At 44.5% G+C, this 26,023-nt stretch overlaps 1 protein-coding gene across 4 annotated transcripts in view; it reads right to left on the bottom strand.

The window, feature by feature from the left end:
- Positions 1-13,518: 13,518 nt before the first annotated feature.
- The window catches only part of TSPAN33 (tetraspanin 33), a 58,572-nt gene continuing 46,067 nt past the window's right edge, over positions 13,519-26,023 (bottom strand). Inside the window, exons 2-8 of one of the 4 annotated variants that reach the window (XM_053553798.1) lie at positions 19,534-19,596; positions 18,756-18,883; positions 18,397-18,471; positions 16,679-16,774; positions 15,570-15,698; positions 14,801-14,962; positions 13,519-14,599 (exon numbers count right to left, since the gene is read on the bottom strand). In XM_053553798.1, the coding sequence (XP_053409773.1) occupies positions 14,498-14,599; positions 14,801-14,962; positions 15,570-15,698; positions 16,679-16,774; positions 18,397-18,471; positions 18,756-18,883; positions 19,534-19,596 (755 nt within the window). In that variant the 3' untranslated portion in view covers positions 13,519-14,497. The remainder of the gene's footprint in view (positions 14,600-14,800; positions 14,963-15,569; positions 15,699-16,678; positions 16,775-18,396; positions 18,472-18,755; positions 18,884-19,533; positions 19,597-26,023) is intronic. The other 3 variants (XM_053553796.1, XM_053553797.1, XM_053553800.1) reach the window with 3 other exon arrangements.

Genomic DNA, 26,023 nt, shown 5'->3' with positions numbered 1-26,023 from the left:
ATTGATGAGAATATAGAGAAATTGGTTTTGTTTTGTTTTGAGAAAGAGTCTCACTCTGGTGCCCTGACTAGAGGGCTGTGACATTAGAGCTCACAGCAACCTCAAGTTCTTGGGCTCAAGTAATCTTTTTGCCTTAGTTTTTCTATTTTTAGTAGAGATGAGGTCTTGCTATTGCTCAGGCTGGTCTTGAATTCTTGAGCTCAAGTGATCCTCCTGCCTCAGCCTCCCAGAGTGCTAGGATTACAGATGTGAGCCACCGTGCCTGGCCTAGAGTATACAGAAATTGGAACATTTGTGCTGGGAATATAAAATGGTGCAGGCACTATGGAAAACACTTTGGTGGTTTCTAAAAAAACTAAGCATAGAACTAACATATGACCCAGCAATTCCACTCTTAGGTATACTATATGTAATCTGAAAGAGCTGAATGGATTTGAATGATATTTGTACACCAATGTTCACAGCAGCATTTTCCACAATAGCCCAAAGGTAGAAACAACCCAAGTGTTCATCAGTTGATGAATAGATAAACAAAAAGTGGTATACCCATAACATGGGATATTATTAAGCTATAAAAAGGAATGAAATTATGGTATAACACAGATGGACTGTGCAACATTGTTTAGTGAAATAAGCAGACACAAAAGAATGAATGTTGTATGATTTCACTTTATATGAAGCACCTAAAATAGGCAAATTCTTAGAAACAGAAAATTACAATAGAGTTTCCCGGGGGTGTGGTGTGGGGATGAAGTGGGGAAAAGGAGTCATTGTGTAATGGGTATAGAGTTTTTGTTGGGGATGGTGAAAGAGTTTTGGGTATAGATAATGGTGATGGTTATACCAGATGGTGAACATACTTAATACTACTGAATTGTAAAGTTACAAATGGTTAAAATGATAAATATTATACTATGTATACTTCACTACAATTAGAAAAAGAAAAAGTAAGGGTATAGCTACTTACCCTCAAGGAATCTAATGAGGATTAGTATGAAATGACATGATAGTTCTTAAGGGCTTAACAGCTGTCAGTTTCATTTTCCTCTTCTTCCATCTCCAACATCTTTCTTATGGCACCATCTCAGTGGTTATTGATTTTAGAATCTAGCTGCCAAGATTCTAAAAAGGTGGCTAATTTGAGAAAGGCTAATCTTACCTAATACCACCATGATGTTAGGTTTCAGGTATTTTCTGGGCAGTGATAGTTCTGTTTTTGCTTTGTTTTGTTTTCAGATGGGGTCTCACTATGTTACCCAGGCTGAACTTGAACTCTTGGGCTCAAGCAATCCTCCTGCCACAGCCTCCCTTGTCACTGAGATTACAGGCACATGTCAGTACCGGCCTGTACAATTTGTTTTTATACCACAGAATGTATTTCTCCTCTTCTTAGTAAATGGCATCAACTTTCACCCAGTTGCACAGGCCAGAAATGATGGGATCATCCTTTACTCTTCTCTTTCTATGACATACCACACCCAATCATCAGCAAATCCTGACAGCTGCATCTTCAAAATATGTTTAGACTCCAACTACTCTTCATTCCCTCCACAGCTGACCCCTATCACCTGTCACCTGGGCACTGAGAGCTTCCTAACAGACCTTCCTGTTTCCCCTTCCCCTCTACAACCTAGTGTCCATCTAGGGTCCACCTTCTAAAATATGTCAGATTATGTCATTTTCATGTTCAGAATTCCCTGATGGCATCTCATCCCAGACTAAAATTCCAATTTCTCATCAGGACTTCAACAAGCCCCTGCTAATCATTGGCTAGTTCTGGATCTCATTTGCTGCCACTTTTCCTAGTCCTGCCACCTCAAACATGCTGTTCTCTTTACTGATTAATGGGTAGAAAGTTTTAGTTGTATATCTGTACATGTGCCAAGCAAGCACCTGCCTCAGGACCTTTGCACTCATGCTTACTCTTATATTTTCATTTCACTTAGATGCATTCAAATAGCTTTCCTAAAGAAGGCATTCCTAGGCCTGGCTTGGTGGCTCATGCTTGTAATCCTAGCACTCTGGGAGGCTGAAGCTGGTGGATTGCTTGAGCTCAGGAATTCAAAGTTGCTTAGGAGCCTAAAGCAAGAGCGAAACCCCTGTCTTTACTAAAAATATAAAAACTGAGGCAAGTGGATCTCTTGAGCCTGAGAATTTAAAGTTGCTGTGAGCTATGAGGTCACAGCACTCTACCCAGACTGACAGAATGAGACTGTCTCAAAACAAAAAACAAAAAACAAACAAACAAGAAGGCATTCCTGGCTGGGCACTCTGGGAGGTTGAGGTGGGAGGATCCCTTGAGTAGCTTCCCTTTAGTAGCTTTTCTACTAAAAATAGAAAAATGGTGTGGGTCTATAGTCCCAGCTACTTGGCAGGCTGAGGCAAAAGGATCACTTGAGTCCAAGAATTTGAGCTGCTGTGAGCTATGATACCATGACACTCTACCCAGGGCAACTGAGTGAGACTCTGTTTTTTTATTTTTTATTTTTTAAGAGACAGAGTCTCACTTTATCACCCTCGGTAGAGTGCTGTGGCTCACAGCTCACAGCTCACAGCAACCTACAACTCCTGGGCTTAGGCAATTCTCTTGCCTCAGCCTCCTGTGTAGCTGGGACTACAGGTACCCACCACAATGTTCGGTTATTTTTTGTTGTAGTTTGGCCCGGGACCGGGTTTGAACCCGCCACCCTAGGTATATGGGGCCAGTGCCCTACCCACTGAGCCATAGGCACTGCCCAAGACAGTGGGCAGTGCCCACTTTTTTTCAAAAAAAGAAAAAAAAAAGGGCGGCGCCTGTGGCTCAGTGAGTAGGGCGCCTGCCGAGGGTGGCGGGTTCAAACCCAGCCGCGGCCAAACTGCAACCAAAAAATAGCCGGGCGTTGTGGCGGGCGCCTGTAGTCCCAGCTACTCCGGAGGCTGAGGCAAGAGAATCGCTTAAGCCCAGGAGTTGGAGGTTGCTGTGAGCCGTGTGACGCCACGGCACTCTACCCGAGGGCGGTACAGTGAGACTCTGTCTCTACAAAAAAAAAAAGGCATTCCTAACAGATTATTCCAAACATTTGGAATAATATATATACATATTTATAATATACATACATACATACAATAATATACATAAATATTTAAGTATAAAACTAACAAAACATATAAAGCATTGATATGGTAAAAATTATAAAATGCTGCTGAAAGAAATCAAAGGCAACCTAAATCCCTGAAGACATGAACAAAGATGTCAATTTTCCCTGATTTTTTTCCTAAACCTCTAGGTTTAACACAATTCCTATCAAAATCTTGACAAAATTTTTCTATAGATGTAGATAAGCTTATTGTGACAAAATTTATATGGAAAATGAAAGGACTTAGGCAATATTTGAAAAAGTATAAAGTGGAAGGAATATTAAGGTTGACTAGATAGCTACCATAATCAAGACAATATGGTTTTGGCAGACGGATAGGGATATAGATCAATGTAACAGAACAGAGAATCCAGAAATATGCCCACAAATATGGCCTATTGGGTTTTGATGAAATAGGAAAAACAGTTCAATGGTGGAGGTAGAACTTTTTTTTTTTTTTTTGGCCGGGGCTGGGTTTGAACCCACCACCTCTGGCATACGGGACCGGTGCCCTACTCCTTGAGCCACAGGCGCCGCCCGTAGGTAGAACTTTTTAAATAAATAGTGCTGGAGCAATTAGATATCCATAGACCAAATAAATGAAACTCCATCTAAACCTTAAACAAAAATTAACTCAAGGTGGGGTGTGGTGGCTCATGCCTGTAATCTCAGTGGATTGCTTGAGCTCAGGAGTTTAAGACCACCCTGAGCAAGAGCAAGATCCCATCTCTACTAAAAATAGTCAGGCATTGTGGTGGGCACCTGTAGTCCCAGCTACTTGGGAGGCTGAGGCAAGAGGATCACTTGAGCCCAGGAATTTGAGGTTGCTGTGAGCTATAACGCCATAGTACTCTACCCAGGATGACAGAGTGAGACTCTGTCTAAAAAAGAAAGAAAAGAAAAGTAAGAAAGGAAGAAAAAGAAAGGAAGGAAGGAAGGAAGGTCAAAATGAATCATATAGTTAAGTGTAAGCATAAAACTATAAAACTACTAGAAAAAAACATAGGGGAAAATCTTCAAGACTTATACTAGGCAAAGAGTTCTTAGACTCAACACCAAAATCACGACCCAAAGTCTAGCATAGTGGTTTGAACCTGTAGTCCTAGCTGCTCAGGAGGCTAAGGCGAAAGATCACTTGAGCCCAGGAGTTCAAGGCTGGAGTGCACTCTGGTTGTGCCTGTGAATAGCCACTCCAGCAGGAAGTAGCTGTGAACAGCACTCCAGCCTAGGCAACACAATGAGAACCTGTCTTTAGGATAAATAAAAAAAATTTTAAAAGCACAATGCAGAAGAGAAAAAAATCGATAACTTGGATCTCATCAGGATTAAAAACTTTTACTCTGCAAAAAAGTGTTAAAAGAACAAAAAGACAAAGTATGTATTGGCATAAGATATTTGCAATTTGCATGTCCAACAAAGGCCTGGTATCTGGAATATATAAAAAATTTGCAAAAAAGCATTTAACAAAACAAACAATCCAATTAGAAAATGGGCAAAAGTCACGCACAGACATTTTACCAAAGAGAATACATAGGTGGCAAATAAACACATGCGAAGATATTCTACATCATTAGCCATTAAAGAAATGCAAATTAAACCACAAAGAGATATTACCACAACTTATCAAAATGGCTACAGTAAAAAATAGTGATTAACACCAAATGCTGGCAAGGCTGCTGAGAAACTGAATCATTCACAAAGTCCTGAGGAACATAAAATGATATAGCCACTCTGGAAAACAGTTTGTCAGTTTCTGAGTAAAACCACACACACATTTACCATATGACCCAGTAATCACTCGCTTGGGCATTTATCCAAGGGAAATGAAGACTTATTTTCACGCAGGAACTTGTACACCAATGTTGATGGTGGTTTTATTTGTAATAGCTTAAAACTGGAAACCAACCAAATGTCCTTTAATGGGTGAATGGTTAAATGAACTGTGGTTCATTCATACTGTGGAATACTACTCAGAAATAAAAAGGAACAAACTGTTGATGCATGCAACAACTTGGATGGATCTCAAAGGAATTATGCTGAGTGAAAAAACCCAGCCTCAAAAGGATACCTACTGCATGACTTCATTTCTGTAACATTCATGAAATAACATAATTACAGAGATGAAGAACAGATTAGTGGTTGCCAGGATTAGTGATGGTGGGAAGAAATGGGTGTGGCTATGAAGGGGTAACACCAGTGTGTCTTGTGATCATTGCATAGTTGAGTTTTGTTTTTTTTAAGAGACAGAGTCTCACTTTGTCGCCCTCAGTAGAGTGCTGTGGTGTCACAGCTCACAGCAACCTCCAGCTCTTGGGCTTAGGAGATTCTCTTGCCTCAGCCTCCTGAGTAGCTGGGACTACAGGCACCCACCACAATGCCTGGCTATTTTTTGTTGCAGTTTGGCTGGGGCTGGGTTCGAACCCGCCACCCTTGATATATGGGGCCGGCGCCCTACTCACTGAGCCACAGACACTGCTGAGTATGTTTTTTTTAATAGATTTTATGGAGATATAATTCACATACACAGCTGAGTACCTTGATTGTTGTGGAGATTACAAAAGGCTACCTGTGTGATAAAATTACATATAGCTATGCACATAAATGCATAGGAATAAGTGTCAAGTCCTTGGTTTTGATAATGTGCTGTACTATAATTGTATAAGATGTTAACATTGGGGAGGTTGGGGAAAAGCGTACAGGATTTCTCTGCACATGTCTTTGCAACTTCCTAAAAGTCTATGATTATTTCAAAATAAAAATTTTGTCTTAAAAAATTAAAGCATTTTTTTAAAGAATGCCTCATTAGTGGCTAGAACTCTGGGAGGCTGAGGCAGGAGGACTGATTGCTTGAACTCAGGCATTTGAGACCAGCCTGAGAGAGAGCAAGACCTGTCTCTATAAAAAATAGAAATATTAGCTGGGTATCTTGGCAAACACCTGTAGTTCCAGCTGCTCCAGAGGCCGAGGCAGGAGGATCACTTGAGCCCAGGGGTTTGAGGTTGCTCCCTGGGGTGACAGAGTGAGACTCTGTCTCAAAAAAAAAAAAAAAAAAAAGCGCCTTATCCAGGCCAGGCACTATGGTGTGCACATGTAGTCCCAGCAACTCAGAAGGCTGACATGGGAGGATCACTTGTTCAAAATACCCCTCCCATCACTCTCTATTTTCTTAGCTCCCTTCATTTTTCTTCCTATCCTATATCTGGGCCTGATTTTATAGTATATGTAATGTGTAAGATATAACATATATTTATAGAAGTCTGTTGCCTCCAGTAGAACGTAGATTTATGATGACAGGCACAGATCCCCAGTGCTAGAATGGCTTTAGCACACTGTATTTGTTGAGTAAATACAGAGGTTTACCTGGCTTATCGTAGGCGTCCATTTTTGCTTATTGTGTCTATACATAAATTAGATGTTATAGCCTTCTGCCAGAAACAAGAACTTTACCAAGGCCATTCCAGATTCTCAGAGAAGACTTCAAATTTTTTTAAATGGCCTTTTCCCAGTAATTACATTTTAACAAATGCAATTCTTTAGTGGGGAATATACATTTTGTCCCATTCTGTCCATTGCACTCTGGCTCCAGGGAGGCCTTTTGGAAACATGTTCTTACTTAACGCCTTTCTGGAAGATGTAAAACTTAAGCTACGAGAAGGCAGATAACTGAAGATCCTTGAATCTGACAGAGTTGTCCCTATGTTCCTCAAAAAAGAGCTCACACTGAGTTGCTCAAATGAAATGAAGCAATTTTGTAAGAAACAGTACAAAGACCATTAAACTCTTGGTCATCTATCTAACTTTAGATGGCCAAATATATCTTTTTTTTTTTTAGCCACCAGAAGTTTCTTCTCTTTATTTTAGTTTATTAATAGGATACAGAGTATAGGCACTTACAGTGGGATGGTCAAATATATCTTATTATGCACCAGTGATTAGCAAAATAATAGGCCCTAAGATGTCTATGTCCTAATTACCAGAACCTGTGAATATATGAACTCACATGGCCAAAGGGACTTTGCAAATGGATGTAATTAAGGTTAAAAACCTTGAGATGGGGAGAGTATCCTGGATTACACAGACAGACCCAATCTAAGCACACAAGGGGAAGAATTTTCCTAGTTGCAGAGAACCGGAGAGGTAGTAGGATGAGAAGGACCTGATCTGCCATGCCTAACTTTGAAAATGGAAGAAGGGGCCCACCAAACAAGGAATGCAGGAGGCCTCCAGAAGGTGGAAAAGGCAAAGAAACAGATTCCCCCTGGAACATTCCGAGAGGAAAGTGCTGGCACCTTAATTTCAGCCCAGTGAGATGCAAAGCAGACTTCTGACCTACAGAACTGTAAAGAAATACATTTGTGTTGTTTTATTTTTTATTATTTAATTTAATTAATTAATTATTTTTGAGACAGTCTCACTTTGTTGCCCTGGGTAAAGTGCTGTAGCGTCACAGCTCACAGCAACCTCAAACTCTTGGGCTCAAGCTATTCTCTTGCCTCAGTCTCCCAAGTAACTGGGAATACAGGTGTCCCACAATGCCTGGCTATTTTTAGAGATGGGGGTCTGCCTCTTGCTCAGGCTAGTCTCGAACCTGTGAGCTCAGGTAATCCACCTGCGTTGGCCTCCCCGAGTGCTTGTAATTTATGTTTTGAGACAGAGCACTTTGTTGCCCTTGGTAGAGTGCTGTGTTGTCATAACTCACAGAAACTTTTCTATTTTTAGTAGAGATGAGCAATTGCTTTTACTCAGGCTGATCTTGAACTCCTGAACTCAGGCAATCTACCTGCCTCGGCCTCCCAGAGTGCTAGGATCACACTGCACACTGCACACTGCACTGCATCCTGCTGATTTGTGTTGTTTTAAGCACTCTTTGTGGTGAGTTGTTACAGGAGCAAAAGAAAACGAATACAGCATCTTATTCTGATTCTATCCTTTCTGTTATCTTTGCTTGTAAGTAAGAGAAACCAAGTTGAACTTCCATAAGCAAACAAAACAGGCCTACTGTTAGTATACAGGGTGTCTTGGGGAACCCACGGCAAGAAAGCAATAGAGCTGCAGAAAGGTTCTGAGGTCGCCAGGAGGAAATTGCCCATGGAGGACCCTTCTTCTGCCCCCTTCATCTATGCTGCTCCACCCCATATCTACTCTTTTATTCTCCTTTTTATTGAGACAGAGTCTCACTATGTCGCCCTCGGTAGCGTGCCGTGGCGTCACAGCTCACAGCAACCTCCAACTCTTGGGCTTAAGCGATTCTCTTGCCTCAGCCCTGTGAGTAGCTGGGACTACAGGTGCCCTCCATGACGCCCAGCTATTTTTTTGTTGTAGTTGTTATCATTGTTTAGCAAGCCTGGCCAGGTTCAAACCAGCCAGCCCAGGTGTATGTGACTGGCGCCCTAACCACTGTGCTACAGGCACTGAGCCTTATTCTCCTTTTTCTGTAAATAGGCATTCTCTGCAAGGCCATGGAGTCAGAAGGACTGAGCCTCAGCTCCACTTTGCCTTCTCGGTCATCATGAGATCAACCTAGGCTGTGACTAGAATCTCAATTTCAATTCCAAAGTCCCAGAGAAGAACTCTGCTTGGCCCAATGTGAGTTAAATGACTGTGATAAGTTGAATTGTGTCCTGAAAAAGAAATGTTGAAGACCTAACCCCCAAGTACCTTCTTTGGAGATAGAATTGTTGCCAATATAATTATCTAAGGTGAGTTCCTTTATCCAATATGACAGGTGTCCTTATAAGATGAGGGAAACTGGGACACAGACACAGAAGGAAGATGGCCACTAGAAGATGGTGATAGAGTTTGAAACTCACGACAAAGAGTGCTTAAAAGAACACAAATGTGCCGGGTGCAGAGCAGTGTGCAGCATGATCCTAGCACTCTGGGAGGCAGAGGCCAGTAGATTGCCTGAGCTCAGGAGTTCAAGATCAGCCTAAGTAAAAGCAATGTTTCTTCTCTACAAGCCAAGGAATGCCCAGCTACCAGAAGCTGGAAAACAAGGAAGGTTCCTCCCCTAGATGATTTGGAGGGAATATGGCCATGCTAACGTCTTGATTTCAGGCTTCTGGCCTCCCAAACTGGGAAACAATAAATTTCTGATGTATTAAGCTACCCAGTTTGTGGTACTTTATTGTGGTGGTTTTTTGAGACAGAGTCTCATTCTGTTACCCTGGGGTTGAGTGCCGTAGTGTCATAGATCACAGCAAGCAACCTCAAACTCTTGGGCTCAAGTATCCTCTTGCCTCAGCCTCCCCAGTAGCTAGGACTACAGGTGCCTACTACAATACCCAGCTACTTTTTTCTGTTCTTAGTCGAGATAGGTTCTTGCTCTTGCTTGGGCTGGTCCTGAACTCCTGAGCTCAAGTAATCCACTTGTCTCAGCCTCCCTGAGTGCTAGGATTATAGGCTTGAGCCACTGCACCCAGCCCAGCCCATTTGTTGTACTTTGTTATGGCAGCCCTAGGAACTGATACAGTGTCCAAGCCTGATCCAATCAGCTATGCCTAGGGGACCAGGTTTCATAGCATAAATGGGGCTCCTCAGGCTCACCCATGTGGCTTGGGGCAGGAGACTAATTTTAAAAGAAGGAAGAATCATTGTGAGCTGCGTATACACTGAAAAGCTGTTCACTCTAGCTCCCTAGGGCTAGGACAAATATGATATTCTGATTTTCTTTTTGTTGTTGTTGTTGTTTACTTTAAAACATTTAGATCCTTTACTCTTCCAAAATGCATTGTAGTGTATAATGCGAGATATCAATGTTACTTATTTTTCATACTGTAATCCATTTGTCTAATAATATTTGTTAATGATTTCCCCCCTCCTCTCATCACTGTTGCTTCTTGTTTATTCGACAGTGACCATTGATGTTTGAAAGTATTTCCAGAATCTCTACGCTATTCTGTTCATCTGATTGATTTTCCAGGTTCCTGGTGTGGTAGGGAAAAGACTCTGGAGGCTTAATTTCCAACCCAAGTTCTACACTATAGTTACCACTTACTTTATTACCTCTTCTGAATGCTTTATCTATGGTGATTTGGAATATTTAATTATTCTTATTTTCTGGAGGGTAGGGGGTGTTTCTAAAACATTCCTAATCTTTTTTTTTTTTTTTTTCTTTTTTGCAGTTTTTGGCTGGGGCTGGGTTTGAACCTGCTGCCTCCAGTATATGGGGCCGGCGCCCTACTCCTTTGAGCCACAGGCACTGCCCAACACTCCTAATCTTTTTAGAGTGATGGACCAAGAGGATTCTTCTGATGGAAGAAGCTGTGCTGCTCCCCTTTTGAACTGGCCCCTGACCCTCTTAACATAGAATGACGATAAATCAGAAAATAGCAAAGCCTGCATATCAAACTTCATAATAAATATGTGCTTGGCACGCAATAAATACTCAGCAGATGTTAGGTAATTATTAGAATGAAGGCCAGAGAACACCTTCCTCAAATTCATGTCAGTAACCAGCATTAATTCATTCCTATGTGTCCCCCACCTAAAGCTGTACATGATGCTGGGAAGGGGGATGTGATAGTCTAAATAATGCCACCAAAAAAAATGTCCACGTCCTAATGCCTGGAAGTCTGCATATCTTTCCTTACATAGTAAAGGCTCTTTGTAGATGTAGTTAAAATAAGGATCTTAAAAGGGGAGGAGGAGCCTGCATAAGGGGAGTGAGCCCAATATGATCATAAAGGTCCTATAAGAGAGTAGGGGGAGACGGGCGGTGCCTGTGGCTCAGTTGGTAAGGCGCCGGCCCCATATACCGAGGGTGGTGGGTTCAAACCCGGCCCCGGCTGAACTGCAACCAAAAAATAGCTGGGCGTTGTGGCGGGCGCCTGTAGTCCCAGCTACTCGGGAGGCTGAGGCAAGAGAATCGCTTAAGCCCAGGAATTGGAGGTTGCTGTGAGCTGTGTGATGCCATGGCACTCTACCCGAGGGCCATAAAGTGAGACTCTGTCTCTACAAAAAAAAAAGAAAAAAAGAGAGTGGGGGGAGAGTCAGAGAAAAAGGAGATGTGATGACAGAAGTTGGAGTGATGTGCTCTGAAAATGGAGAAAGGATGTCGGGGCACAGTGGCTCACACCTGTAATCCTAGCACTGTGGGAGGCTGAAATGAGAGATTGCTTGAGCTCATGAGTTTGAGACCAGCTAGAGCAAGAATGAGACCCTATCTCTGTTAAAAGGCAGAAAAATAAGCTGGGTGTGGTAGCAGATGCCTGTAGTCTCTGTTACTTGGGAGGCTGAGACAGGAGGATCACCTGAACCCAGGACTTTCAGGTTGTTTGTGAGCAATGATGCCACAGCACTCTAGACTGGGCAGCAGAGTGAGACTTTGTCTCAAAGGGAAAAAAGGACTGAAAATGGAGAAAGGGACCACATCAAAGAATGTAAGGTGGCCTCTACAAGCTGGAAAACTAATTTTCCTGTAGAGCCTCCAGAAGGAATACAGCCTTGCTCACACCTTGATTTTAGTTCAGTGAGTCCCATTTTGGATTTCCGACTTCCAGAATGGTAAAATAACAAATTTGTGTTGTTTTAAGCCACTAAACTTGTGGTAATTTGGAGACAATAACAATAGAAAAATAATAAAGAAGGAATCAGAATTTCATTGAACATTCTGCAAAATTTGCTCTCCCAAACACAAGTCCTTATTTAACTATAGAGACTGAAGCCCACAGAACCTCATCATGCCTTTCTGACCCTGCTACCCAGACAGGTTTTCATTATCCTTCAGGTCTTCCCTACACCTCTGCCTACTCCGCCTGTTTTCTGCTGTTCCCCCAAAACTCTCTCCATTCAACCACATTTGGGGCCTAGGTTGGACAGCGGTCTAAGGTATGGGTGTTAATCCCACATGATTGAGACTAGGGTTACCAGAAATAGGTAGAAATTCAAGAATTTCATTTTCAAATTCAATTGAAAAATGAAATAACAATGAGAAAACTTTTAAAAATTGGGTCATTTTCTCCATCAGCAGTAGGAAAAAAGCTAGAGAGAGTTGGCGAGCCGGAGACACTGATAACCCGGAATCTTTCTAGGAACACTCACCTGCACTGCAAGTTTCTAAACATTTGTTCAAAGCGTTTTAAAGTCTTAGTCTAGGTCCAGAAGGCTAGATATGGAGAGACAGTGGAAACTGTGGTAAAAACGTTGTTTGGAGTTTAAAAGAAAAAAATTGGGATTTGAATACTGGGTCTGAGGACCACCCTTCCCAGTCTGGTATTTCCTTCCAGAGCCAGGTGAGCTCCTAGAAGCCTCTGAACCGGCAGGGTGCATCACCCCAACCCTTAACCCAACACTGACTCTGGGTCTGTGTCACTAAAATAAGGAAAAGTATATAAAATGTACTTGGGGCGGCGCCTGTGGCTCAAAGGAGTAGGGCGCCGGCCCCATATGCCCGATGTGGTGGGTTCAAACCCAGCCCTGGTCAAAAACTGCAAAAAAAAAAAAAAAAAAGTACTTCTTGGGCCATAAGCAAGAAAGGCATGCACCAAGAAAGCGCGCTTTTTTACTTCTCTCTCCCAGAATAAAATGCCTTTACTTTTTATTTTCTATTCCACATGATTTTATTTTTTCTTTCCGTTCTGTTACTAGCTGGGAGCTAAACATTGGCCGAGGCTCCAGGCAGCTGCCGGAAAGGGGCCCTCCCAGAAGCAGACAACTCACTTAAGAGTCGCTGGGGGCGGGGAGCGATCTCGATATTCTTGGTCTCTCCCTAGCCGTGGATTCTCTCGAGGCTTTTTCTGGCCCTGGCCTGAACCCCCCGACAGCAAAGCGTGGAGGAGACTCTCGGGACACCCTGGGATCAGCAGGCCAGCTCAGCTCCCGCGCTGCTCCGGGGCAGGGGACGGGGTGGGGCCGGGACCACCCACCGCGCTCAGCGGCCCGCCCACCCCTCCCCTCAGCCGCGCACCCTGGCACGCTCCTCTCCCCGCGCACCGCTCTGAGATTTATCTGAGTCCTTGCTAACGCAGGCTGGGCTGCGGTACCCCGCACTTTCGGATAACGATGGAGAAGTGGGCTGGGGGGCCCAGACTGGGGGTGAAAACTTGGCCTTCCTCCTCATTTCCTTCCCTACCCCCATCCTAAATTTTGTATGGCAAATTCATTTTAATCCGCTTTCATTCAGAAAAAAATAACGTCGGGTTTGGGAATAAAATTACGCTGTTCCCAGATCAAAACTGGTCATCTTTCGACCTATTTTGGACCACAGAGGGCGAGGTTGTGGGAGGGTGGCAGTGCATCCGGTTGAGGGAGATGGATCCTTACAGTGAGGCCACACTAGGGAGGTACGGTGGCGTTTAGGGGAGTCTCCAGTGCCCTCCTGGAGGCAGGGCCCACAGGATAGGCCCTTCTATCTCTCCCTTTCTAGATGCCAGAATGGAAAATTCATGGAGTCCAGCTCAGCCCAGGTCAACAAACATTTATTGTCTCTTCTGGCTCCCCCAGCCCCAGTAAGATTCCTGCTTCTTAGTTGTAGCAATATTGAGCTCCGGTGCGGGGTGCAGGGGGTGGAAGGGGTGTTGGGGGATGTTACCATTCTCCTGCGGATTGCCAAGTTAAAGAAAACTCCACTTGCTGGAGAGGTAGCTTCAGACAGGGAGGAATTCAAGGGCATGTATGGCTCAGTCCCTCTTCCACTGCAAAGCGTAGGGACTATAGTTCCAAACTATGGTTCCGAAGCGGGTGGGGTGGCATTGGATTTGGCAGCTGTTGTAACCCTTGCCCTTGCTCGTTTCCATGGAAACGAAGGAGGGGCAGGATGTAGCTCACTCTTACTACCTGGGAGGATGGCAGGGTAGGCATTTGGTAAACATATCTCCTTCCACTCCTACCTAACACATCCAGCTGTCCCCATCCGACCCTCACATTCAACTCCCCTCTGCCTACTCCACTCCCTTCCCTTCTGGAGCTGCTGTCATGCCAAATGGACTCCAGGCAGGGCTGCTGGTGTCTACTCTCCACAGCCAGGTCTTGCTGGCAACAGTTATAATCTGACTATGTCCACCAAGCTCGGTAACAGCCCTAACAGAGCTGTTGGTTGTGGTGCCTCTGGGCAAAGGCAGCCCCACGGCAACTCTGTGCAATTGCAGTTTCCCAAACTCTGCCCAAACAAAACTTAAAACACAAACCCAAATGCTTAACATTGTAACACTCTAACAATGCCAAGGGCTAGGATGGGGGAGAGCAGGCACATCTTCTGAGACTTGAGCCACCTATGCACCCTGCCTGCTGCCCCTCTGGAGTTTGCTTCTTCTCATAGGCTGTCACTGGGGGGGCTGGAATCCAAATCTCCATTTGGTGCCTTTGGTGCCATTCTCAGCACTCGCAGCTCTTGGTCCATGAGACTTGCCTGTTGCCATGGTGAGGAGGTGCCGGATGGATTCTCAGTACCATGGGTCAGCCCGGTGCTGCTGGTTGTAGAGCTGTAGCTTGATCTGATCTTTGATCTGATTCACAAGGATCTGGGATAGCAGGATTCCCACCAGCTGGGAGAGGCAAGAAGGAATTGGGCCTTCAGCAATGAGTGATGCCCTTGTTTTCCCTGACTCGGTCTTCCTAGTGTGGAAGTATGCTACCCCTCAGCAATGTCAGTGCTTGACACCCTAGCTGGCCCCCAGGTGTCCTCCCCCAAACAAAAGAGTCTTTGCAGAGTTTGTGGGACCCAAACTTCTCACAGGGTAAGTTACCTGGGGGATGGCCAGGCCTAGTGCCACACCTCCAAGTAAGAATAGGTTACTGTGTATCCAGTTGACCAACTTGTCAATACAGCCATTGGTGTAGATGACTTTGCTGGCTTCCAAGTAGTCCATGGCCTGCATACCTTGGCCACACATAGTGTTGATCACTGCCTGGGGAAAAGAGTTGAAAAGCCAAGTGGGACTCCCATTCCAATAACTTTTTGTTTGGGGCTTCCCACCCTTCCTAAACTCCTAAATTGTTAGAGAATATATGTGGAGCATGCTGGGTTGTAATTTACTAAATGTAGAGAGGTCTAACTCTAGGTCTCTTGCTTTAAATCTTCCCCTTCTGAAGCCCCATGTGGGCGAAGGAGTGAAAGGTTAACAGAATCATCAGATTGGGATGAAGAAAAACACCTGACAGCTGACCTACAAAATTGGTTGGTAATGCTAGGGAATGGAGTTGTTTTTATTTATTTATTTATTTTTTGCAGTTTTTGGCCGGGGCTGGGTTTGAACTCGCCACCTCCAGCATATGGGGCTGGCGCCCTACTCCTTTGAGCCACAGGAACCACTCAACGCTAGGGAATGGAGATCCTAGATATCAGTTACCCTAATCGAAAAGTAACTTGGGGCGGTGCCTGTGGCTCAAAGGAGTAGGGTGCTGGCCCTATATATCGGAGGTGTGGGGTTCAAATCTAGCCCCGGCCAAAAACTGCAAAAAAAAAAGTAACTCAGATCAATGCCCAAGGGAAAATGAGATGGCAAGTTTGCTCACCTGGTCAGGGATAGGCAAGCAACAGGAATAAGGCACAGAGCAGCGTTCCCGGCTGGGGTTGTCTTCTGAGCAGTTGAAGTACATGTTCTGGGACCAGTCCTTGTAGGAAATCCCTCCACAGCAGCTGAACTGAGACAAAGCCCCACCAAAGGTTAAGGATCACCTACCTTTAACGCAGAGGTCACCAGGGGAATTCTCAGAGTGGCCAGAAGTCTAGGTAAGCTTCTCTTTGTTATTTCAGGTTATGCTTAAAGTTTAAACACCACCTTGAACCTTGAGTTCAAACTTCCTAGATGCCTTCACCTAAATATTTTTTATTACTTTATATATCTTGATATAACTTACCAAGTGCTTGTTGGTATTACAAATGTGTATATATTTTGTTTTACACATTCACCTATAAGTTTCTTGAGAGAAATTTTCAGCTTTGTAGTCCTGCATAGCATAGAGTCTGGCAAAAGGAGATGTTCAAAAATACTAGTAGTAATAATTAAAGGATCAGTGCTGAAAAATCTTGTCTTCAGATAGAGAACACACAGCAGGGGGAATCTTCAACATTGTGAATCCATATTTACTCCATGAAAGCAAACTGGATATTAAAGTCAAGGACTGTTGCACCAGGGGAAGGGGAACCCAACATTGATCTTTTTTTTTTTTTTAAGACAGAGTCTCAAGTTGTTGCCCTGAGTAGAGTGCCATGGTGCTTTAGCTCACAGCAACCTCAAACTCTTAGGCTCAAGCAATTCTCTTGCCTCAGCCTTCTGAGTAGGTGGGACTACAGGCACCTGCCACAGTGCCTGGCTATTTTTAGAGACGGGGTCTTGCTTTTGCTCAGGCTGGTCTCAAACCTGTGAGTTCAAGCCATCCACCCACCTCGGCCTCCCAGAGTGCTAGGATTATAGGAGTGAGCCACAGCACCTGGCCTGTTAAAACTACTTTTAAAGTACTCTATGTATGATTTTTTGTGAAATCCCTTCCCAGAATCTGTTATCTGGCAGGTAATGAAGAGGCCCACAGGCCTAGAGGATGAAGTATCTCTTGGGATGAAGTTAACTTTTACCTTCCCCACCCCCCAACCTTTAGCTGACCCCACCGTGCTTAGCCCATACCTTCTTCTGGCCAAAATCAATGAGGTTCTGCAGATCCAGATCATCCCGGTAGTGCACAATGGCATTGTTGATGATCTCACTCACTTTCCCTCGAGCCTGCCAGAGACATGGGTGGGGAATCAGGACCTAGAACTAATCCCTAACTTGTGTCTTCCTGCAGAAAAAAACAGTAGACAGGGATCATCCTTCTTCATCTGAGTCAACCTTGAAATCAGAACTGAGTCCTAAGATGGAAGAGAGCCAATTCCAAAGCCTATATGTCCCTGGGCCCTCAAGTACCAGTAGGCAAGAGAAATGCTGGACCTGTTGTCAGAGATTCTCGGAGCCATGTTTCAAGACAATCCAATGGGCTGGGCATGGTGGCTCACACCTATAATCCCAGAGTTCTGGGAGGCCTACTGGATGGATCGCTTGAGCTCTGGAGTTCAAGACCAGACTGAGCAACAGTGAGACCCCATCTCTACTAGAAATAGAAAAAAAAAAAAATGCCCAGGCATTGTTGTGGGCACCTGTAGTTCCAGCTACAGGAACTGAGACTGAGGCAAGAGGATTGATGCTCAAGCCCAAGAGTTTGAGGTTGCTGTGAGCTACAGTGATGCCACGGCACTCTACCCAGGTTGACAGAAGGAGAGCCTGTCTCAAAACAACAACAAAAGCAAAAAGACAATTCAATGTTTATCTACCTCTGACTACTACTACTACCACAAAATACTTGCTGATTGATGCAAAGTGGAGAAACTAATTTTCTTTTTAATCAGCAGAAGAGGCTTACTGAGCTGAGGCACTGACCTCTAGTGGACATTAGAGAATTGCATCTCTTTAGACTTAAAACACACTTTTATCATTTCAGGATCTTACTAAACCAGAACACTGGGAAATTCTGAATTAACTCAATGGCTCTTAATTTTATAATTTTCTACCATGGTCTCTCCCTTCCTGCTTCATTGCTTTTTTTTTTTATTAAATCATAGCTGTGTACAATAATGCGATCATGGGGCACCATACACTGGTTTTATAGACCGTTTGACACATTTTCATCACACTGGTTAACTTAGCCTTCCTGGCATTTTCTTAGTTATTGTGTTAAGACATTTACATTCTACATTTAATAAGTTTCACATATACCCTTGTAAGATGCACCGCAGGTGTAATCCCACCAATCACCCTCCATCCGCCCACCTCCCCCCTGCTTCATTGCTTTTCTCAAAGTTTCCTTTCATAGTCCTATACTATGCCCCCAGTCACTGGCCTTTGGGAAAGGAATTCTGGTTCTTAAGGAGAAGGACAGTCACTGAATGGCAGATCACTTCCAGATACAGTAAGCACTGTTCAAAATCTTGTTTTCTTTTCTCTCTTCTTTGCCTCTGTTTATCTCAATAAAAGATTTTTAAAAGAAATAAGAGGCTCCTCATGTTGTCTGTGGCCCACTTGGTCCCTGAGTTTTTACTTAGTCATTTGCTATTAAAGTTATGTAAATTATTTTCACTTTGTGTTCACAGAATTTGCTTCCCTGTAGGCCTCCCAGACTGTCAGAGGGAAACACCTTAAAACCTTGAAATTCTCTTCAAATATGGTGAGCTTAAGGGCCATTCATTCATTCCTAATGAGAACCTTTCACAGCCTGATGTTTCTCAAGGGAAAGAGTGCTGTGGTTAATTAACCAGGCTAAACATGGGCAGGTCACACCTGAGGAGGTAACTCTGGGCTTCCAGTGTTACCTTGTCTGAGAAAACGAAGCCCAGGATCCCAGCAGCCAGCTGTAGCAGGAACACGGCGGTGAGGCAGAGGGAGAACTGTGGGGAGCAGGCAGGAAGAGGAGACTCCTGTTACCACTCTGGGCAGCAGCCCCTCCCTGGGCAGTCACTGGGCACATCTCCCAGATGCCCCCCACATGGGAAAGGCAGCTGCCTCTGGGACATTGTCCTGGGATGGTCACCCAGTGCTGGGTCACCTACAGCTGAGCTCTACGGGGAGGAAGTGGACAGCACAGACCTTGGGGAAGGTGGGACAGAGGAAATGCAAAGCTATAGGATTGGCATCTGGAGGCCTTTCTGGTGGGGGGCTGTTGACCACTCACCGTCTGCAGGAGGCAGATGTTCTCACGGAGGGATCCGATATAGCCACAGAAGGTGAGCAGGAACATGAGGACACCCACCACGATGAGCAGGATGGCAGGATCCACCGCCAGGCAGGCCAAGGCTGCTTCTGGGGGAGGAGCCATCCTGTGGTCTGAGCCTGGTGCCCATGGAGAGGCACTCACGGATGGGGTGGGAGGGTGCCCCCAAACTGTTCTCCTTCCCTTGGCTGGGGAATCTCCAGTATGTCAGGTGAAGGTTATAGAGAGGCAGTACCTACCTCCCCCGGGGAGAAAAAGGGCCCAGATGGGGTTGTGGCATTTAATTTGAGGAACTAACAATGTAAGAGCCTTTATTCCTGGGCTTAAGAGAGGAGGGGCTGCTTTCACTCCAGAAAAGAATTAAAATGGCATTAGGCTCATCAGCTTTGCAGATTCTGTTTCCGGGAGACTGTGCAGGAATGGAGGTTGAGTTTCTCCAGGACAGAATTAGGGAGGAGCTAAAGTCCTTGATTACTCTGTTTCCAGAGGCCTCCCTTCTTTCTCAGACGCTCCTAAGCCTAACGCGCCCCTAAGACTCATGGGGGCTCAGGGAAATCCAGATGAACTGGTATGGGAGGTCTGACACATAAGTAGACCACTAAGATTTGGCTTCAAGGAGGCCGCCTTCTTGAGCACCACAGCTTATGCAAGAGGGCATGCAAGAGGGCCAGGGCTGAAGGAGGAAGAGGAGAAAGGGCGTGGCCAGAGTCCTGGGAGGGAGAGGGAGACCCACGCTCACCTGCATGCTTCATGAGCCTCGCGTACACTCCCACAGCCACCATCACCATGGAAATCACCTGTGAAGACAGGGAATGAACCAGGCTCTAAGATTTTGGAAACCAGAGAGCTCTGAATGCCATGAGTAACCTTTTAGGAGAGCAGGAGAGAGATAACTTCCCCAGGACCCAGAGGTGCAAGCATCTTTCTCCTCCCCAGTGACATAGCTGACAGTATCTGCTAGAGCTTTACCTCCATGGGATACTTTTACCAAATTATTTCATTCAATCTTCACAACACAATTATCTTGGGAGGTTGATATTTCCCCAATTTTACAGATGAAGAGATTAAATCAATATAAGGTTAGTATAGAACAGTGATTAAGAACATGGGCTTCAGGCTGGGTCTGGTGATTCATGCCTATAATCCTAGCACTCTGGGAGGCCGAGGTGGGAGGATCCCTTGAGCTTCGGAGTTCAAGACCAGCTTGAGCAAGAGCGAGATCCCATCTCTACTAAAAATAGAAAAATTAGCCAGGCATGGTGGTGTCCGCCTGTAGTCCCAGCTACTTGGGAAGCTGAGGCAAGAGGATCACTTGAGCCCATGAGTTTGAGGTTGCTGTGAGCTATGATGCTATGGCACTCTAGCCTGGGGTAACAGAGTGAGACTCTGTCTCAAAAAAAAAAAAAGAACATGGGCTTCAGAGTGAGTCAAATTTGGGCTTATGTGGGGCAAATTTTCTGAGCGTGTTTCTGTATCTGAAGAATGAGAATTAAGTACAAACAACTACATCTAACAAGATTACTATGAGAATCAAATAATATAATGCATGGAAAGCATATGACACGATGCCTGACAGTACATATTACCTGTCATTCCTAAGAGTTAACTTGTCCGAGGTTACAGAGAAATGGTGAAGCTAATCCATCTACATCAAAGGGCAGGTCTTCTATCTAAAGCAGGCCCAAGCAGAGGTATACTCCCAACTCTGTAACCTTGGAAGTCATTATGGTGTCAAGTACAAGAGCAAAGTGCATTCAAATGTGAAAGAATGGGCCTCAGTACTGGAGCTACTGTGGCAAAGGAACTTTATCCATACAGTGTGGAAGAATAAGAGGACGTCAAGCCTTTCAAATGTTGTGGCTTCTCCCTGAGAAAACAAACCCATCACAGACTACTTGGAATCCCCAAATAAGCCTTCTGTATCCCTCCAGGCCTCCAGGAGTGAGGACACCTCAGTGTGCACCTCCCTTGGCTAGCCTTTCTCTGTGCCCAACCTCCAGGCTGGTGCTAAGCAGCAGCTGGCTGTTGCCATGGTGATAGATAGGGCCAAGCTGGCAGGAGAGAGTTCTCAGCAGCAGGGACTTGACAAACTCAGTGGGGAAGCAAGTGGCTGGCTAGATTCTACTGTCCTGAAAGACAGAAGCCAGCTGGAAAGAGCCACTTTGAGATTTGGTGGGAGAAGGGAGCTGGGCCCTTAGAACAGGTCAAACTAATGCCTCAGTAGAAAGATGTTTTTCCTTGTAGGCTTCCTTTATGAAGGTCCTCTGCCATCTGGCAGGGAAGGGCAGGTGCATTCAGCAGTAAATGGCAAACCCTCACCTAAAACCACATCTTTTAGGACTTCTCTGCCTATAGGTAGAGCTCCCCCTTCCTCAACCCCCATCATTTGACCCCGCCTCTAACCCAGGGCCCAATGTTTTACCCACCAGCTCTCATACTCTTGGTCCAAGAGAGGGAGCTGTTAGTAGAGCTGTGTGTGGGGCTGGAGGTGCCAGCTGGCTTCTGGTCCCACAGCACGACCAGGCCCAAGGAACATCGGGGAGGCAGGGAAACCACACAACAGAGATGCCAGTCATCTCCCAGGCCTGGAGGCCAGCCCTCTGCCAGCGTGAGTGAGCATCTTTGCCCTTTAAAACTCACCACTGCCAATTACAGTTCTGAATGCCATTTTACTGAACCATTTAAAATTATGTATCTGCTTTTCATTTCTGTTGCTCCCAGGATCTTTACTATGTTTTCACAGGTTAAATTTTCATGTATTTTTTTTTTTTTTGTAGAGACAGAGTCTCACTTTATGGCCCTCGGTAGAGTGCCGTGGCCTCACACAGCTCACAGCAACCTCCAACTCCTGGGCTTAAGCGATTCTCTTGCCTCAGCCTCCCGAGTAGCTGGGACTACAGGCGCCCGCCACAACGCCCGGCTATTTTTTGGTTGCAGTTTGGCCGGGGCTGGGTTTGAACCCGCCACCCTCGGCATATGGGGCCGGCGCCTTACTGACTGAGCCACAGGTGCCGCCCTCACAGGTTAAATTTTCAACAGGGTAACTTTCTACAGAGATGGTCTCTAGTTAAACCCTAATGCAGCTAAGACAAAAAAGGCAAAGGAAAGATAAACCACACATTGCAGGGTAACTGAATTCTGCTTATGTTGTAATCACAGCAGTTTCTCTGTCTCTATCTGTGGTAGGTTGGATAATTTCCCCCCCAAAATGTCTATGTCCTAATTCCTGGAACCTGTGGATATGTTACCTTACAATGGCCAAAGGGACTTTGCAAATGTGATTAAGGATTAAGATGGGGAGATTATCCACAAGGGGCCAATATAATCATGGAAAACCTTATAAGAAAGAGGCAAGAGGGTCACAGTCAGAGAAGGAGACACGGCAATGGAAGCAGAGGTGAGAGTGATGTGGGGCTGAGAATCACAGAATGTGTGTCGCCTCTAAAAGCTGGGGTTGGCAAGGAGGTGATTTGTCCCTAGGACCTTCAGAAGGAATGCGGCACTGCTGAGAACTTTATTTTCTTTTATTTATTTATTTATTTAGAGACAGAGTCTCACTCTGTCGCCCTTGGTAGAGTGCTGTGGCGTCATAGCTCACAGCAACCTCCAGCTTTAGGGCTTAGGCGATTCTCTTGCCTCAGCCTCCTGAGTAGCTGGGACCACAAGCACCTGCTGTGACACCCGGCTATTTTTTGGTGTAGTTTGGTCGGGGCTGGGTTCGAACCCGCCATCCTTGGTATATAGGGCCAGCGCCCTACTCACTGAGCCACAGATGCCGCCCGAGACCTTGACTTTAGCCCTGTGAGATCTGTTTTGGACATCTGACCTCTAGAAGTATAAGAAAATAAATCCGTGTTGTTTTAAGCCAATAAGATTGTGGTAATTTGTTACAGCACCAATAGAAACTAACACACTGTCCAAATCCAGTTCATCAGCTACTGTGTACAACTGTGAGAACCTTCAAACTAGGTGCTAGATGGTGAAGGGACAATAGCATTTATAGCCTAAAGCAGTGGTTCTCAACCTCAGCTGCCATTAGAATCATCTGGGGGTTTGGGAGTGTAGCGGGGAAACTTAAAACACTCCCAATGTCTAGGTTGTACCCCAGAGCAAGGAGATCAGAATCTTTAGCACTGGGACTCAGGCAACAGTATTTCTGAATGAGTTCCAGGTGATTCCAATGTGCAGCCAAATTTGAAAACCTATAAGCCTAAAGCAAAATTAGCTGGGGATCTACAGCAGAAGAGGCAGGCTACATTAAAATCAAGATTAAGAATTTAATATTATTGTTAATATTTAATATGATCATTAATGATGCCTCTCCCTCCCCTGAGCTCTCAAATGCTGCACTTCACAGGTGGACCTTGCATACTTCCATTGCTGCTCTTCCCGCTCTGGGTTCCTAACAGCTACTGGCATGCCAAAGTTAGTGCTGCTGCTGTTAACAGAACGTCCTCTTCCTCCCTCTCTCCCTGTTTCCTTCCTTTCTTCCTCCCTCCTTCCATTCCTTCCTTTGTCCCCCCTTTCCCCTCTCCTTCCTTCCTTGCTTTTGGCTCTGTTTTCCAGGCTGCAGTGTAGTGGTGCAGTCATAGTTCACTTCAGCCTCACACTCCTGGTCTCAAGTGATTCTCCTCACTCAGCCTCCTGATTGTCTGCTTCTTTTCTTAGGATGGCTTTTCACTTTCTGGCTACAATGAAGCTTGGCTAGAAACTTTTAAAAGGATATAATTTTTTAAATGGCTGAGTACACGACCACACCTGGCTAATTTTTCTATTTTTTGTAGAGCTGTTGCTTAAGATGGCCTTGAACTTCTACCCTCAAGCAATCCTCCCACCTCTGCCTCCCAAAGCTCTGAGATTACAGGTGTGAGCTACAATGCCTGGCTACCATCACATTTTAGAGGTGAACAGAACTTTTAAAATGGGGCTGGTGCCTCACCTCTCTTTAGAGTGAGACTTGACCACATGCATATATGTGCAGTAGCAATATGTGAACTAAATCCAATTTTTCAATCTCATTCTGGTACCCTTTCTATTATATCAGAATATATCAGATTTGCTGCAAAATCCTTAGAACACCCCACAATATCACCAATGACCTCCTTTCACAATGAGGATGGAGATGAAGATACTTCTTAGGATGGCTTTTCACCTTCTTGCTAGAATGAAGCATGGCTAGAAACTTTTAAAAGGATATAATTTTTTAAATGTCTAAGTCTAGCTTTTAGTGTAATATATGTTCCTGATAAGTTGTCAATCAAATTACATAAAGTAATTTGCATGCACCAGTACTTTTATCCTTATGTAAGGAGAGTAATCACCCTGTAGTAAAAATAGCTATCCACTGACTCCTTGGAGAAATGGCTGGTTCTGGGACTGGGGCATCCCAGAAATACAAAAATACACAGGATGATCCTGGAGCATCTTATAGTCCCATAAAATAAGGAGATGCTCAAAAACAAAGCCCCCACATCAATGTGAGCATGCCGAATATGAGCCAATTGAAAGAGCTCCCAAGGCCCAAGATTGGAATAATTGAGCATCAATATAAATAAAGAAGTATTGAATTACCCCAAGTATAAAATACATGTATGTGAGTCCATGCTGATATAAATAAATGACTTACTGAATAAATACCCAGTAAGTAGGGAATAAAAGACAAATCTTTCATGCAGAAGAATTCTAAATGATTTATGTAGATTCTAAATGATAATGCTCTCCTCAGTGAGATGGAGCATAATTCCTTACTCCTAAAGTGTAGAGTGACTTTTTCCAAAAAGCACAGTATGGGAAAGATGTATGTGAGGGGAAGACTATACCATGGAGAAGAAACCTGACACTACGTCAAGCCAGGTGATCAAGGTCAACATCAACATTGATGATGTGGATGAATCATTGGTATGATGTGATATGATGTAACAAAAATCGAACCTTACCTCAGCAGTCTTTCTCCCCAAAACTTATAACTCCAGTAAAATCATGAAAAAAACATCGGACAGGTTTCAGTACAGAGACATTATATAAAACACCTACCCCAAATTGTCAAGGCCATCAAAAACAAGGAAAATCTGACAAACTGTCACAGAAAACAGGAAGCTAAGGAGACATGACAACTAAATGTAATGCATTATCCTGGATAGAATCCTGAAACAAAAGAAGAACGTTAAATAAAAACTAAGGAAATGGGTGGCACCCGTAGCTCAGTGTGTAGGGCGCCGGCCACATATACCCAGGCTGGCAGGTTCAAATCTGGCCCAGGCCAGCTAAACAATGACAACTGCAACAAAAAATAGCTGGGCGGGGCAGCACCTGTGGCTCAAGGAGTAGGGTGCCGGCCCCATATGCCGGAGGCAGTGGATTCAAACCCAGGCCCTGGCCAAAAACTGCAAAAAAAAAAAAAAAAATAGCCAGGCATTGTGGCGGGCACATGTAGTCACAGCTACTTGAGAGGCTGAGGCAAGAGAATTGCTTAAGCCCAAAAGTTTGAGGTTGCTGTGAGCTGTGACGCCACGGCACTCTACCAGGCGAGACAGTGAGACTGTCTCAAAACAAAACAAAACAAAACAAAACTAAAGACATATGCTGGTTGCAGTGGTTTACACTAGCACTTTGGGAGGCTGAGGCAGGAGGGTCATTTAACATCAGCCTGAGCAACATGGTGAGACCCTATCTCTACAAAAATTAGAAAAGTTATCTGGGTGTGTTGGTGGGATGCCTGTAGTCCCAGCTACTTGGAAGGCTGAGGCAGGAGGATCACTTGAGCCTAAAAGTCTGAAGTTGCAGTGAGCTATGATTTTACCACTGTACCCTAGCCTAGACAGCAGAGTTAGATCCTGTTTCAAAGAAACCCCAACAATAACAAAATAAAAAACTAAGTGAATAGGAATAAAGTAAGGATCAGAATGATAATGCCATTAACTGTAACAAATGTATCATAATACGTTAACAACAGGAAAAACTGAATATTGAAAATAGAGGAACTGTCTATACTATCTTTGAAAATTTTTAAAAAATTTTTCTTAACACATATAAATTAGACATATTTATCAACATGTGATATTTTGATACAATGTGAAATGATCAAATAAGGGTATTTAGAATATCCATCACTTTCTTTTTTTTTTATTTTTGAGACAGAATCTAACTTTGTTCCCTGGGTAAAGTGCTGCAGTGTCACAGCTCAATCTCTTGGGCTCAAGAAATCCTCTTGCCTCAGCCTCCCAAGTAGC

This window comes from Nycticebus coucang, chromosome 11 (assembly GCF_027406575.1).
Source record: "Nycticebus coucang isolate mNycCou1 chromosome 11, mNycCou1.pri, whole genome shotgun sequence".
Classification (NCBI taxonomy): domain Eukaryota; kingdom Metazoa; phylum Chordata; class Mammalia; order Primates; family Lorisidae; genus Nycticebus; species Nycticebus coucang.
The sequence above is the reverse complement of the archived record's forward strand: the minus strand, read 5'-3'. Positions and strand labels throughout refer to the sequence as shown.